The 16,217-nt window shown below is 42.8% G+C and overlaps 2 protein-coding genes and 1 long non-coding RNA gene across 9 annotated transcripts in view; 2 read left to right on the plus strand and 1 right to left on the minus strand.

Annotated features, from left to right (window-relative positions):
• The first annotated feature begins 1,426 nt into the window (after positions 1-1,426).
• On the plus strand, positions 1,427-9,121 carry Gpr61 (G protein-coupled receptor 61). Of its 7 annotated transcripts, none has more exons than XM_078026953.1 (4): positions 1,427-1,536; positions 4,355-6,739; positions 7,217-7,294; positions 8,583-9,121. In XM_078026953.1, the coding sequence occupies exon 2, from the start codon at positions 4,949-4,951 to the stop codon at positions 6,302-6,304; it is 1,356 nt and encodes a 451-aa protein (XP_077883079.1). In that variant the 5' UTR covers positions 1,427-1,536; positions 4,355-4,948; the 3' UTR covers positions 6,305-6,739; positions 7,217-7,294; positions 8,583-9,121. The 7 variants fall into 7 exon arrangements, with proteins under 7 accessions (XP_077883079.1, XP_077883080.1, XP_021590810.1 ...); XM_078026954.1 differs by having other exon boundaries at positions 7,217-7,279; XM_021735135.3 differs by having other exon boundaries at positions 4,355-6,561.
• Positions 3,415-10,292, minus strand: LOC120890541 (uncharacterized). Its single transcript, XR_005734798.2, has 2 exons — positions 10,131-10,292; positions 3,415-3,966 (listed from the first exon to the last, which is right to left on the minus strand). It is a non-coding gene; the product is annotated as an uncharacterized LOC120890541 (long non-coding RNA).
• Positions 10,293-10,396: 104 nt separating this feature from the next.
• The window catches only part of Gnai3 (G protein subunit alpha i3), a 50,114-nt gene continuing 44,293 nt past the window's right edge, over positions 10,397-16,217 (plus strand). The window contains exon 1 of the mRNA XM_005338091.5: positions 10,397-10,530. Within this exon, the coding sequence (XP_005338148.1) occupies positions 10,413-10,530 (118 nt within the window). The 5' untranslated portion in view covers positions 10,397-10,412. The remainder of the gene's footprint in view (positions 10,531-16,217) is intronic.

Genomic DNA, 16,217 nt, shown 5'->3' on the forward strand with positions numbered 1-16,217 from the left:
TCAAACAGACCTGAGTTTGAATATTGACTCTGGCCATATTTGTGGAAAGTCACCTCACCTCTGGTACCTATAAAACAATATATGAGTATGGGGGTTGAAAATGCTGTACTTTAAAGGACTTTCATAATAGCTCAAGAAATGGTAACTAAGGATAGCAGAAAATGGTTCTGTGAGCTCTGAGCTGGCCAGTGGCCTCTTCATTGTTGATCAGGGGCCTGGGCAGCCACCCTTCCCTTCTGAATTTGCTGGGTAGTTCGCTATTCTTATGACTTGAGTTGAGTTTAGTAAATAGTTCTAGAATTCATGTTCTTCCTTTTTAGAGACAGAAGGAGTTCCTGGTTGGCAAGCATAAGGTTACGAGGTTCTGGAGTCAGTAGCATGTCTGAATTTTCTGCATAGGCTTATGGCTCTGCCAGGTGGAACTGTGTGATTTTGAGCAGTCTCTTTATCTCAGGAATGTGGATGCTTTGGTTTGTAGAATGCCTGACAGCTCTTGCTGTGTCAGAATCTGACCCTTGCTATCAGTCATGTACCTGAGAAGCTGTAGTTTTCTTCATAGTTAGTGGGAGGTCATGTCCCTAGATCATCTCTAAAGTCCATCACATGGATAGTGACTCTCCATGGATGATGTTCCTCCAAGCCTATAAATCTAGACCAATCTGATCCTTTCTGAATACCTGGCTCCCACTCTGCCTCTAGAGAGCAGTGTGGTTAAGGTGCATTCTCAGAGAAATGTTAGATCCCCTATCTCCACCAATCTTACAGCTCCACTCCAAATAAGCATAAAATCTAGGAACATAATAATGTGCTTTTTTCAGGTATGTGTGAAGGGGAAAATGTAGGGTTAACACAAAACCTTCAGCTCCCCTTTAAACCTGACTGCTACCCTTCAATCTGTCTACTGTATACACTTGGCATGTTCCAAAGGAATTAAACTTTGGGCCATTCCCTGGAGCCTCCCCTTCCCCGTCCTAACCTTGGAGTCCTATGCATGCACTGACCTACCTGCTAAAAAGCACATTGGTCCCGATGTCATACAGAACCATGAGATGACAAGGCTGTCAGGAACCTCAGGGATCATCTATCCTATAATCCCTTTGAACAGATAACAAACAAAGTCCAAAACTGGAAATGATTTGCCTAAGGTCATACAGCCAGTGAGTGCCTTAGCCAGGCCTTGAATCTGAATTTCTTGACTCCAAATGCTCTCTTTACTTCAGGAAGGTCTCTCCTGCCTGTCATCACCTGGTCCCATGAAACTTTTAAGAAGCAGTCCAGCAACCTGAGAGAAGTGAGAAGCACTGGGCTCACTCCAGAGCACTTCACCTGGGGCACTGATGCCCAGCTGTTTGCTTCAGAAGTGGCTCTAAGGGGCTGGGTGGGAAGCAGGAGGCCATTAGGACCCAGAAGCATTTCGAGCATCCTGTTCTGCCGGCTGCCTCTCACGCTCACTGCAGTGGTTCAGGCTTCAGCAGCCTTGGAGAAGCATCAGCTGAGAGGAGCTATCACATGGGAGCCGGGAGCTGCTCAGCAAAGGTAGGAGTTGCCGACTAGGCCAGGAATGGGCCAGACTCAGGGCCTGGTGGTGAGTGCTACAGCACCCTACGGAAGGGTAGCATTCAAAGGACTAGCTCATCTTACCCTATGGTGGGCAGTTTTGTTAGGGGATGGGCTCCCAGGTATCCCAAAGGCGATAATAGGGTGTCGGCATCTCTGGAGCCTAGAGATGGGGGTTTGATGATCTCCTGCTGGTGGGAGTAGCCACATTCTACAACAGACAGCATTCTCCATCTGTCTTGTTCCATGTCATAGAGATGGGCTCCCCACATCTTAGGAATTGGTTCTTTGGCATCTAGGCTGATGGGAAACTGTGCCCTGGGTGTGGGCAACTCTGCTTGGGAGAGGTGTTGAAGCTTCCTAGAAATCTCCCCTTGGCTCAGGAGGGGTATGAGCTTGCCTGAAGGAAGACTGGGCTCCGATCCTTGGGAAGGAAGCTCTGTATCTGAGAAACAGGTACATATGAATCTCAACAGCACTTCTGTGGCCTTGGGCTGGGCACTTGTGTGCATCCTGCATCCTGAAACAAGGGTATTTGTTACTTGACTATGCCCCTGCTACAGGCCAGACCTCAGTCCCTATGGTGGCCAAATCTTCCAGGAACTAAGAGGTCCTGGAGGTGAGGTGGGTGATGTTGGAAGGAAGCAGTGGGAGGATGAAAGCATCTGTTGGGGTAGAAGGCATGATGACATGAACTGGAAGTGGAGCAAGGCTCCCTGGACTACCCCTATAAAAGATTACACCAAGGCCCGGCCCTCTATAAGGCAGATGGTCAGAGGGAGTACCCAGTTGCCAGGTATATTGGTCTGTCTCTTAGGAGTTAAATAGGATTCCTGGAGTTTGGGAGTCATTGTGGAAATACTAGTAAGACTGAAGGGACTCTGAGAAATGTCCAATGCTTGTTACCTAGGGCTCCATCATGGCTCTATGCACCCCTCCACGTCCACATGGAAACCATGTCTGCCTCTCTCATTCTGGGACCCTGGCTGAGCCTTGCTAGATTAGACTCTTGCATGCAATCCACCCATGGTGGATCTTTCTATTATTAGTTACCATGGACTCGGAGTCATGTCTTCTGGGCCCCTCATAGGTAGAAGAGATGGGTAAATTGTGGCATAAGAGGCAAGGATGCTTCCTCTAGTATTTCTGGTGTTTTTCCTGGTAGACCATCTTAACAGAAGCTGACATCTCCACTTTTCTGCCCTCTCTTCATGTTCTCTGCAGACCCTGAGTCTATGTGGCCTTCTCAACTGTGAAATGAGCTTTCTGCTATCTCTGGAGAGAGGCATGTCTCTAGGCAGATGTCCAAAGTTAGGGCAGTCTTGAATCCAAGAGCCTGGGTTATCCTTTCCAAAAAAGAGTCCCCTGGCTGGCACACAGATGACTGACAGAATATTCTTGGAGTTTGTACTAGGAGGTAGGGATTCACTTTGAGTCAATTTGAGTCTGATTCAGTTCACAAAATTACATTGAGCACCTATTGCACAGTATGTTAGAAATTGGATTAGTGTGAGAGTCATGGTAACACCAAAACCCATGATTATTTTAAGATGATAACTGGAGAAGAGTGGGCCCTGGAGGCCACATTATCTTCTTCATATAAGTCATGGAGATGGTAAGTTTAAAACTTAGCAACCACCAGGCCCTCTGTATCAGGGAACTCACAGAGTAATCAAATGTTATCATGTGTAGGATTTTGGAGGTCATCTAGTCCCAGCCTCCCATTTCACATATGAGGAAACTGGCCCAGGAAATTTTTAACTGGTCTACAAAAAGACCATCTGATTGGGCTGCTGCAGTTTGCCTCTAGGTTGCATAAGTCATCATACTATATTGAGGGAATCTGCACTGCAAGAATGATATGTGTAAATGAAAAAAAATTTAATTACATTGGGCAACCCATTTCAATTATATGAAAACTCAAGATGGATAATGACACACATAAAACAGATGTGATATTGACATTTGATAAGGAGAAATGAGAGATGCTGGTTTCTTCCAGTCTCCATGTCTGCTTTATGCTCACCACTTCATGATCATGCTGCTATCTGGGCATCTTCACCTCATGCCTACTCCAGTACCTATTCCTAGTCCTTGTTCTGTGACCCTGGTGACAGTCCAGAACCAAGAAACCCTTGGGCCAGGGATCCTCAGAGGGTCAGTCCAATGACAAGATATGGGAAGCTGGGAAAGTGAGAAGCAGTTCTTCTTCCATCCACAGTGGCACAGTGGCCTTGAGAAGCTAGAGTAGGTAGAGAAGGGCAGCTTTCAAGTGAACCAGTTTCCTTCCAGCTGGGACATTCTATTTTCACTGTTTCTTTTCAACATTCCCAAAGTGATAGCTCTTTGTCTTGGGAGTGGTGATGTCAGAAGAGACAAAAGCACAGTTCTCTTTTTCAGGTGACAGCCCTATAGCAGTGAGAGACATTTTTTAGAGATAGTTCATATTCAACAATCACTAGAATCCTACTGTATTTCAGTTGGTGTAAAGGGCACCTTCATGCACATCAGGGTACCAGACTGACCAGGTAGGTACCTAGACCTGGACATTTACTAGCTGTGTGAACTTGGGTAAATGCCTTAACATCTTTAGCCTCAGGTTTATTCCTGGAAAAATGGAGATAGGAATACTATTTGTTTTATAAGGTTGTATGAGGACTAAAGTGAGTTAATATTCATCGAGAGCTTAGAACAGGGTTGGACATGTGGGAAGCCTGTGATTAGAACTGTGGTTAATGAATCTTGCTGGGCCTGTAAACACAGTTGTGAAGTAGGTACTATTCCCTTCATTTTACAGATACCTTTATGAGGAAACGAGTCCAGAAGAGTTGCAGAGTTAGTAATGCCCAGACCTGGAACCGGAAGCCTAACCTTATGCTCCTTCTACTCCCTATTTGGAGATCAGAAATCGGGAAATTCACATAAGCAGCCCTAAAACTGCGCACTGTTCCAGAACTCAGCAGGACCTGGGAAAGGCAGACAGAGGATTCAGAATCTCTGGATAACAGCTCTTGAAAGGGGAGAAGGGTATGGAGAATGGAGGAAGGAAAGTGGAAAAGGAAGAGCCAGAGGTCACTCAGGAGGGGGAGTGCTATTGAGTGGTCAAGGCTTCATCTCTCTCATGTCTCCTGCATCTTCCCAGTTGTCAAGGCCAACCTGGGAGCCACCTCCTGCCAGAACAGGGATAGGAATTCCTAAGACTGCAGCTGCCTGGCCTGGTGCTCTGGCCACAGAGCAATCCAACTTTGAAGGCTGGTGATAAGAGGCTCCAGCAGGAGCTCCACTTACAATATTGGAAAGCCTGAGTCTGGGCTCACCATCCCAGGGTTGTGAACTAGAATGGGGGATGGGCCTGTGACAGGAGGTGCCCTGGGTGTCCTCTTTCGGCCCCATGGAGTCCTCGCCCATCCCTCAGTCATCGGGGAACTCTTCCACTTTGGGGAGGATCCCTCAAACTCCAGGTCCCTCTACTGCCAGTGGGGTCCCAGAGGTGGGACTGAGAGATGTAGCTTCAGAATCTGTGGCCCTCTTCTTCATGCTCCTGCTGGACCTGACTGCTGTGGCTGGCAATGCTGCCGTGATGGCCGTTATCGCCAAGACACCTGCCCTCCGAAAATTTGTATTTGTCTTCCACCTCTGCCTGGTGGACCTGTTGGCTGCCCTGACCCTCATGCCCCTGGCCATGCTCTCCAGCTCTGCCCTCTTTGACCATGCCCTCTTCGGGGAGGTGGCCTGCCGCCTCTATTTGTTCCTGAGTGTATGCTTTGTCAGCCTGGCAATCCTCTCTGTGTCCGCCATCAATGTGGAGCGCTACTATTATGTGGTCCACCCCATGCGCTATGAGGTGCGCATGACACTGGGGCTTGTGGCCTCAGTGTTGGTGGGTGTATGGGTGAAGGCCCTGGCCATGGCTTCTGTGCCAGTGTTGGGAAGAGTCTCCTGGGAAGAAGGAGGTCCCAATGTACCCCCAGGCTGTTCACTCCAATGGAGCCACAGTGCCTACTGCCAGCTTTTTGTGGTGGTCTTTGCTGTCCTTTACTTCTTGTTGCCCCTGCTCCTCATCCTTGTGGTCTACTGCAGCATGTTCCGAGTGGCTCGTGTGGCTGCGATGCAGCATGGGCCACTGCCCACGTGGATGGAGACACCCCGGCAACGCTCCGAGTCTCTCAGTAGCCGCTCCACTATGGTCACCAGCTCGGGGGCACCCCAGACCACTCCACACCGGACGTTTGGGGGAGGGAAAGCAGCGGTGGTCCTCCTGGCTGTGGGGGGTCAGTTCCTGCTCTGTTGGTTGCCCTACTTCTCTTTCCACCTCTACGTTGCCCTGAGTGCTCAGCCTATTTCAACCGGGCAGGTGGAGAGTGTGGTGACCTGGATTGGCTACTTTTGCTTCACTTCCAACCCTTTCTTCTATGGGTGTCTCAACCGGCAGATCCGGGGGGAGCTCAGCAAGCAGTTTGTCTGCTTCTTCAAGCCAGCTCCAGAGGAGGAGCTGAGGCTGCCTAGCCGGGAGGGCTCCATTGAGGAGAACTTCCTGCAGTTCCTTCAGGGGACAGGCTGTCCCTCTGAGAACTGGGTTTCCCGGCCCCCACCCAGCCCTAAGCAGGACCCACCTGCTGTTGACTTCCGAATCCCAGGCCAGATAGCTGAGGAGACCTCTGAGTTTCTGGAGCAGCAACTCACTAGTGACATCATCATGTCGGACAACTACCTCCACCCTGCCCCCTCACCCCGGCTGGAGTCATGATGGGACACTGGACACTTGGAGGGAGATGGGGCTGGAGGCCAGTTGTGATTGCAAAGACCGCCTTGTGGGACCACCTTTTTCCCAGCTGGGCTGCGACTGGGGTCTCCGCATAGTTTTTGCTTAGTGTTTCCTGGGTCGAAACCAGAGCCAACAAGAGGGATATGTGGCAAAAGTCATGGACTTGGCTGTGATCTTTGACTACTGGGGGAGGGAACCTGGGTATGGTGAGACAATGACGAGAGAAAAGGGTCACAAAGGTGAGGTGAAGCTTCTCAACCAGTGAACTTTCCATGCCTCAGGAAACAGGGAAACTCTATAGGTGTAGGAGCTGGAGGATCAGGGTAGCAGGGAAGGTTGGGAGTTATTCTGGGGACCACTGAGGATATTTTGCCTTTCAATGTAATTGTCCGAGGCAGTAATTTCACCCAAGCAAAGGTAAGAAAATAACCTGTGTCTCATTCCCTATTAGGTTTAAAAAGACTGAAACTTCAATCAAGGGTCATGAGTTAATAGATGATTTTTTAGTTTTATACTTGAAGTTTCCTTAACACAAGAGGAAAAACAGGGTACTTTCCCCACAGAGTTTAGGCAGGAACAAGGGGAAACAGCAATTAGGGTACATGGAATAGAAGACAGGAAAGGTGACTGCAGCTCTCTTTCTCCCATTCTTCAGGAAAAGCCTTCTGATTTTTCTGCCTTTCTCTTGCATGTAGAAGATCAAGCATGGGAACTGATCTCAGCAGAGATAATAAGACAGGCTTTTTCTCCCTATCTTTTCAGATGAATAACTAGAATGATTAAAGTTTGGATAGTTGAGAGTGGGGGTTAGCATTTTAATTAGTAAAGTGGCTGGATACAGACAGATCAAGTAAATTACCCTGATCAATAATATTGCAAATCTTCTCTTTCCAGGACTGGCCTCCCTGATCTCTCTCCTCATGGCAGTGACCCACCTCCAGCCCCCTGGACAATCGGGTACAAGAGACTAAGGTTGGGCATGGGAAGGGTGGGGTTTCCATGGTCCATTAAATGCTTCCCTACTCTCATTCATCGCTCTCAAAATTAGCTTCAGTAACAAAGACTTAAATCTCTTTCCTATTTGCAGCCCTGGGTTGGAGAGAGGGCACATGAGTTGGGCTGAGTTATTTACTGATTGAGACTCTAGGAACTGTGTTGATTGGCTTTGGTGATGGTATTTGCAACAGAAAGGGAATAATTGCAAACTGGACAGGAATCTGGGTCCACCTGTCTCACTTCCCTCAGTTGAATCAGGTAACACTAAAGGGTCATGGCAGGGCCCAAGGGTGGTGTGGTCTATATTTGAACAAATTCTTGTTCTGAGCATCACAGGGAGAAAATGGCTTGGTGGGAGTGGGGCTGTCTCCCCTTTGAACAGCCAATAAATAATTTTATGATAAAAATTATACTGATACCAACATTGACTCCTTCAGTTCAATTCAGTACATAATAGTTTTAACACCCATTATGTCCTGGGACCCACACAAAGAATGTGTGGGCCCCTGCCTTCAAGGAGCTAATAATCAGATACTTTGTATCTTTATAGAGTATTTGAATCTAATAAAGCATTATAAAATATTTCTAAAATATGCTTGAGAAATATGTTAGACTATATCCACAGTTCTAATTTCTGAGAGTTCATTGCAGTAGTACATAGAGGTTTCCTGCAGATTGTGGAAAGTGTGGGAGTTGTAAATGAAATGAAACTGGGCAAACATAGATTTTCCCCTTTTGAACTAGAAAAATTTGTAGGTTTCTGTCTTCCTACCACTAGACTATCATTCTAGTACAGTGCCTATTACACTGAAGAAATCCCTTAGGAAAAAAATGTATATATAGCAAAGGAGTGTCCTTTGTGATTCAAAATCTGTTTACCTCTATTTCCTTTTAAGATAAAGTCATAGGAGGAATCTCCTTTCTAGACAGGGTAAAAACTTTTCAATCACTAATCATCTAGTAGATCTGAGGTATTGCCAGCAGATGGCAGTGTGATTCTGGTGGAAATAGGAAAGGCATATGAGGGGGGGAGGGAGAAAAGGGAAGGCATTAAATATTGCTTGGCAGCCATTTTGTAAATTTATTTTGGCTTTTCTTTTGACATTGTCCTCCAACCCTTCCTTCACAAACATCAAAGAAGAAAAGTTTTAAGTGCAAGGATCTCTCTAATTTAGACTGGAATTACCTGACACTGTGAACTCACTGACATTTACTACAGAGTTTGACATAAATAGATTCATTTGCAATTTGTTTTTCCCTGTAGGAATGGATCATGAAGGAAATTAAAGAGTTTCTTTTATTATGATGAGAACTTCCCAACATTTTCTGCTATGACCAACTTCCAGGAGTTTTCTAGTCACCAGGATGGCTTGGTAAAGTTCAGTGTGTAATTCTTAGCTCTGAAAGCTGTTCCTGGGTAAAACCTGACCTCCCTAATACACTGAAGAATCAGCAGGCTGAGGAAACCAGTCTGTCAATTACTTTTTCTTACATTCTAGTGATATCCAGGTGACTTCCAATACTAAATGAAAACCTTAGGCCTTTTGTTGTATGATGTCCCCAGAGCAATATCTTCTAGGGGGCAATGTAGAAAAGGGGTTAATTTGTAGTCAGATCTACTTACTCACTGTTTGAACTTGGGAAAGCTGCTTAATTTCTCTGAGCCTATTTCCTCATCTGTAAAAATGGGGATCATAATAACCTACCTCACAGGGTTGTTGTGAGGATTAAGAGATGAGACATGGAAGCGCCTAGCCATAATTGGTAAATAGGTACTCAATAAACATTGGTTTTTCTTCCCTTTCCTCTGGCCCTTTTTCCCCAGAAGTGTTGATAATGGAAAAGTATCACAAAAAACTCATTTCATTCTAACATCAGTTAGAAGCAACTGGGGACTTTAAAAACTTTTAAGAATTAGCATAAGAGTTATGATGCATGAGGCTGTTTAAAGTGGTTCTAATTTTCTAATTAATGAATCATCATTATATAGACCTTTCTGTTGGGACTTTGTATTCTTTTAGATTCTTTATTCCCAAGTGATTTTTAATCACAGGAAAAGATTTTAGGGGCTGCAAAGAAGTCCCTCTCCCTAGAATGCACCATGACAGTACCTGTGGGGCTGTCTATCGGTAAAGCTAATTCAGAACAGGCGCCACAGTACTTTCTAAGGTTATCAGTGAAAAGGTATTCGTATGGGGCTTTCACAGATTTATTTTCAGGTGACAATAAAGCCGAGAGGCAATTTTTACCAGAACTTCCCTTTTTGTGTGGTATCACAACAGAAAATTTTAGGAGATTAAGAGGATGCACTGATTTGTTTCCGGGTGGGGATGACTGGACAAACTACACACCTTTCAACTGGCCTTTTGTAAAGCCCACAGCAACTTAGAAGTAGTACCATAAGGACCAGAATATATTTTAAGAGCAGGAAGCAGTGGGCCAGAAGACAAGGCTTGTCTTAAGTAGCATTGGTGTTACAGATCTCAGATATTATCAGGCATGGCCAGAGCTTAGGCAGGGCAATGTGTTCTTACTCGATAGATCAGACTGAAGCAACTTAGGCAGAAAAATGTCCAACACCTGGGCAAGTGCTCTGGGCCGCCAGAACAGAACCTGAGACCAAAGGGGTTTTAAGCCCAGCGAGAATTTAACAGTAGAAATGGACATGTTGGCTGTGGGTTCTTATTTGAGAATCCCAACCCCCAGCCTCCAAACCCGCTGTGAGACCTCAGAAGAGCAAATGAAAAGGAGACCCCGGTTTTTATACATTTACCCAACAGGTAAGGGGGGATTAAGGTTAGGAGGTGCGCACCAAGCTTCACAGAACCTGACAGATCCGCGGAACCCTCGCCCTCCCGGGGCCTTCCGCTTTCGGTCTCATCTCCTCTCTTAGAGCGGGAGTGGTTCAAGTGGTAACGGCCGCAGGGCGTCGCCGGAAGTGTCGTAAACGCCGGATATCCGGTTTCTCGGATCGCTAGTGAAGCTGACGGAGAGGGCCGCCGCCCAGCAGTAGACGCGCTGTCTGAGCCAGCGGAGAAGCACTTTCAGCAGAGTGTGAGTGAGGCCGGGCCCGGTTCCCTCTCCCGCCGCCGCCATGGGCTGCACGTTGAGCGCCGAAGACAAGGCGGCGGTGGAGCGGAGCAAGATGATCGACCGCAATTTGCGGGAGGACGGGGAGAAAGCGGCCAAAGAAGTGAAGCTGCTACTACTCGGTGAGGGGCTGGGGGCGGGGTTGGAATGTGGTCGGGAGAGCCTGGCTTTTCCGAAGCCTGAGAAGGGTCTAGCCTGACCGGCGGAAAGTACCCCAAAGGGATCTGGAGGGCGTGCCGGGGTATTGAAGTTGGTGGCTGAGGCCCGAGAAGGCGTGTTGAGGGGTGGAGTTTGAAGTAGTAGGAATTAGGCTGGAGAGGGTGTAACTCCGGACTGGTATGGCTTTTAAGAGAGTTTGGGAATACGGAGTTTTGAGACTGTGTTAGGAATTTGTGAAAAGCTCGTAAAGGAAGAGCCTCTATTAGGGAAGGTTTTACCTTGGGTTGGAGCATGTTGGTAACTCAGAGGACGCGGAAGCGTATATGTTGGGTTTGTACAATGGTTTGGGAGTTTGAGCGTGGTGATACTTGATGACAGAATAAAGCTGCAAGACTTGAATGTTTAAATGGAGAGGCTTGGACAGAATAGTCACATAAAGACCTTGTCATTTGTTAGAGTATTTTGAACTGTTATTAACGTGTTCAAACATGAAGGTATCTATGTATTGAGATAAATGGTAAGTTCTTAGATATAAAGGAAAGGAGCTTGGGTGCAGAGGCAGACTATGCTTTTTTTTACTTTTTTGTACCATTCGTATTCTCAAGATTTTATATCTCCTTTTGTAAAAGGAGGGGGATGGTATGAATTAAGGAAATTCAAAGAATGGCTTGAGTTTTGTGGCTCTTTGGTGGACAATAGATTACACATTGGAAATTGCTGAATAGTTGCTATGGGTGGTGTGCAGTGGAATGGAGTTACTTTAGGATAAATTATGGAATTGGACATTTACTGTAAGACTAATAAACTTCTGGGGAGCTGGTTATCTCTTGTGTTCTCTTTAAAGGAAAAATACTGCCTTTAGGACTACTTCATGTTACCTGATATTTATTTTAACTGATTTTATGTACAGTCAGAAGCATTTTACTTAGCATGATTTAGTTTTAAACTTTTATAAATCATATGAAGTACTCTGGTATTAACTTATCAATAAATCAAGCCATGTTTCTTCATTGTTAGTATTTTATAGGGGTCTGTTAGAGTAAGTAGGAGTCATGGTTTCTGTAAGCAGTAAAACTTTACTTTTTAAAATAAATTGATTTTTTGAGAAAAAGGAGTTACTTTAGGGAAGTGCCAGATTTTCACAATGTAAAGCTCCAAAGGACAGAATACAACTTTATAACCCAAGACTCACTTTGTACTCCATTTTGTACCAAGTACTTCTCCTAGTCTCTTTATTTTATTTATTTATTTATTTATTGAGTACTGGGAATTGAGCTCAGGGGCACTCCACCACTGAGCCACATCCCCAGCCCTATTTTGTATTTTGTTTAGAGATAGTGTCTCACTGAGTTGCTTAGTGCCTTGCTTTTGCTGAGGGTGACTTTAAACTTGCCATCCTCTTGCTTCGGCCTGTCTAGCTGCTGGGATTACAGGCTTTATACCGTCCATATCTCTTTGTTAATGTATTTGGTTGTTAGTAGATTGTAGAAATATTAGTGACAGCTTCTTTTGGATACAGAGGAAAAGTTGTACATTGAAAGGAGCTTCCAGTTTGAATACCAGAACTTCCAGAAGGCATGAATTTGAATTGTAGTTTTGGACTGTCTTTGTACAACAGCAATCTTCTGTGGATGATCATTTCCTTGGAGCATAGTAGAAATTCCTTAACTAAGTTAATGTTGGACATTTGTCTTTGGGGCCCCTAAGAAGTTTGGTATAAAACACAATATCCAGGACATTAGCATTTTCTTTATTGATCAGTTGGTTATGAAATTAAAGGCATATTCTCATCTTTTGTAAGTGATTTGATTTATTTACATTGACCATAAGAGAGACCCTCAGGACACTAGCCTATTGTAATATAATTGTAAACTGTGAGGCTTTTTAATGGCATGGTGTAGCAGTCAGAACTTGGGCAAGCAGATCTTTTCCAAATGTCTGGAAAATTTTTTATTCAGGACTTTACAAATAGTGCATTTAGTTAAAAACAAAATTAAACACATGGTGACTTACAGAACTTGAAAAGCAATAAGTAAAAATCAAAGTACTAAAACTTTGCTTTTAATTTTTACCAGCTTCATTGTTTTTCAAGTGTGATTTTTATACAGTATTCTTGAGTAAGTTAAATCAATAAATTCAAATAGGTTGTAAAAACAGCTGCTCTCACTTGAGCCATATCATAATACATATCTTTAAGTTAAAATTATCTTTCATGCTATTTCTATAAGCATAGTACACCAACATAGTATCCAAGGTTTTTTTTTTTTCTGTAGAATATCTCCTTTGATGTGCATGCAAACCTTTTTTATTTTTACTTCAATACTATGAAAGTATCTAACTTAGTTTAAGTTGAATCTATCTACTTATCCTTGTCTCTTCTGGCTCACAATAGATTTTCTTTCTTACTGGGATATAGTTTTTTTTAATATTTATTTTTTAGTTGTAGTTGAACACAATATCCTTATTTTATTTATTTATTTACTTTTATGTGGTGCTGAGGATGGAACCCAGGACCTTGCACTGCACATACTAGATGAGAGCTCTACCGCTGAGCCACAACCCCAGCCCACGGATGTAGTTTTGAATAATGATGGATAACATGGGTTTCCAATCTTAATTCCCATTTGCTAGATATAAACTTGGAAAAGTTATTTACTTAATTTCATTCTGCCTCAGGTTCTTTAAAATGGAGAAAATAGAGAATCTTCATGGTGTCGCTGTATGGATTAAACATGAAAACAATGTGAGGCAGAACACAGCCAGGCATATAGTACTACCTCAGTGAATATTACCTGTTACTGTTATGAAATTAAAGTGTATGTTACAGACTATAGGTAACACAGAAATTTAATTAAGATGCTAGTATGGGCTAAATTAGCTAAGACTTGAGTATTGTAATTCTTCCTTGATTACTTTTGGTTTGAATTTCTTTCTAATTGAAAAGATCTCGGATATGCCAAATTAGTGTTTAATCACAATTTTCTCTTGAAAGAGAAAATTATATTATGAAAAGCTTCCCAATCAGTGTGTAGTAGATAAGATGGCATACAGATGAGCTGTTTGCAATTTTTTTGTAATTTTAAATTATTTTTATAATAGTTGAAATATTTGAACAATTCTGATGTGATTCTCTAAACTTCCTGAAGTTAGTAATTTGAAAAATATTTATTAGAAAGATTTATTCCAATTTAATAAATTGTAATACTTTGTATTTTTTTTAGTCATAATTTCATAACAAAGAATATTTTTCACCAAACCTGTCCAGTTTATTCCAATGAGCCTTACAAGTACTCCTTCTCTTCTTCCCCCTTGACATTGGGGATTGAACCACTGAGCTATATCCCCAGCATTTAAACATTTCTTATTTTGAGACAGGGTCCTGTCTTTAAACATTTTTTTTATTTTGAGACAGGGTCCTACTAAATTGCCCAGGGTGGCCTCAACCTCACTGATAGTTGAGATTGTTGGCATGTACCACCACTCCCAGTTTATCATTTTCAGTGTGCACCTGATATAACTGAAGTTGGGAAGCACTAGTGTGATTAATAAAGGCACTACTTTTGAATAGAAATAAAACTGAATTAAATTTCTACCTTTATTTACCACTATGAGATCTAGAACAAGTAACTCAACCATATGCATCAGTATATTCACCTATGTAGAGTTGGGATGATAATACTTGTTTCATAATGTGCAATGAGGTAATATAAAATGCTTACCATTGTTGCCTTCCAAATAATATTCACTCAATGACAAGTTTTATTCCATGTTTGTGAGGCTTATCATTTTAGCTACTTTTTCCAGAGATATTTCAGAAAAATATTCAATTATTTTTCATATTACTGTGTTCTTTCCCAAGCTTTTCAAAGAATTTTATATTCTTGGGGTGAAAGGAATTAAATCTATGGCAAGAATTAAGTTGCATGCAGATAATTGCATTAAAAACCTATATTGTAGGATATTTGAATTTATCTCTAATCCTGTATTATATAATTGGTCATATTTAAATTTGCAAATTACTGACTGAGTGTGCTGGAAATAAGACTGTCCTTTGATACATATGCTATTATATTCTTCTATAGGAGGGTATTCATTATAACATTTGCCATTTATTTGGGATAAGGTTTATAGAAGTTAAATTTATTGTGAGGATTTGTGTTATATTGGGACAAAGAAAGAAAATGGCATAACAGATAAAAGTACGTGTTGCAAAAAACTTTTTTATAGGCACTTTCTTGGTATCTTTTTTTTTTTAAGTTGTTGATGGGCCTTTATTTTATTTATTTATATGTAGTGCTGAGAATCGAACTCAGTGCCTTACACATGCTAGGCAAGCGCTCTACCACTGAACCATGACCCCAGCCCATCTTGATATCTTTTACATAAGTGCATTCTTTTGCAGACTGAAATATGGTCCTTTTTTGGACACATGTCATAATGTGATCTTCCCTGACCATGATATTCTTGTCATACAGTGATGACCATAGAATAGGGTGCTCAGTATTTAGATTTGAAAGGGCATGTGACTTTATAATCAGGGCTGCAGCTATATTTCCTTTTTCTTTTTTGGAGGGGGTTGCTGGGAATATTGAACCCAGGGGTGCTTAACCACTGAGCAATATCCCCAGCCCTTTTAAAAATACTTTATTTAGAGACAGTTTCACTAAGTTACTTATTAGGGCCTCACTAAGTTGCTGAGGCTGGCTTTGAACTCATGATCTTCCTGCTTCAGCCTCCTGAGCTGCTGGGTTTACAGAATTACTGGATAGCAATATTTCTTAATAATAATAATAATTTTAGCTCAGTATACTTATTTGCACTATTACAAAACTTTGTTTAGATTTTAGGCACTTGTTTCTGATAACAGTGGCTCCTGGTCAGGAGTCCTCTTTGGCAGGTTTGTGAAATCTGAAGCAATATGCTGTTTACTCTGTCCCTCCTCTAAACAGCTGAACTGCTTCACCTTCTTGTTTCTCAGGGAAAAAGGAGTTGGTTGATCTCTGAGATATTTCCTTTTTTTCCCTACCATCTTCTCTGTTCCTTCCTTGGTTTCTTCCATAGCATGCTTGCTTTTTTAAAACAACAACAACAACAACAAAAACATGGGATGCCTGCTACTCATTAGGGCATCAGAAGATCCATGAACTTTGAAAAAAAAATTATTAACACAATTTATGGTTATATATGTTTTCGTGAGGAAGGGAACCATTTTATTTTTTCCTATCAGGTTCCTCCTGGGAGTTTTTGAGAAATCTGTTTTCCCCCAGTGCATAATAAACTTGCTGCTACTTATTCCCAAGTCAGTACATCCCAGAGAACTAGCCTTCCTTCTTTACTTCTCTTCTCAGATCCACTTGTTGCAAACTTTTCTCTTCCAACACCAGCATTCACATTCAACATTATCTATACTTGGGAAGGTTGTGGCTCAGTGGTAGAGCACCTGCCTGGCATGTGTGAGGCACTGGGTTTGATCCTCAGCACATATAAATGTAAATGAATAAAATAAAGGTAATGTGTCCATCTAAAACTTAAAAAAAAAAAAAAACATTATCTAGACTGAAAACTGGATTTATTTTCAACTCCTCTCTTGCTCCCATCTCTTTATTATCTGTCAGTTGCCCAGTTCTGTCACTTGGTCGTTACCAGATTC

The sequence above is a fragment of the Ictidomys tridecemlineatus genome, chromosome 11 (assembly GCF_052094955.1).
Source record: "Ictidomys tridecemlineatus isolate mIctTri1 chromosome 11, mIctTri1.hap1, whole genome shotgun sequence".
Taxonomy (NCBI): Eukaryota; Metazoa; Chordata; class Mammalia; order Rodentia; family Sciuridae; genus Ictidomys; species Ictidomys tridecemlineatus.

Coding starts and splice junctions, on each gene's coding strand:
- Gpr61 (XM_078026953.1), top strand. CDS start 4,949: ATGGAGTCCTCGCCCATCCCTCAGTCATCGGGGAACTCTTCCACTTTG.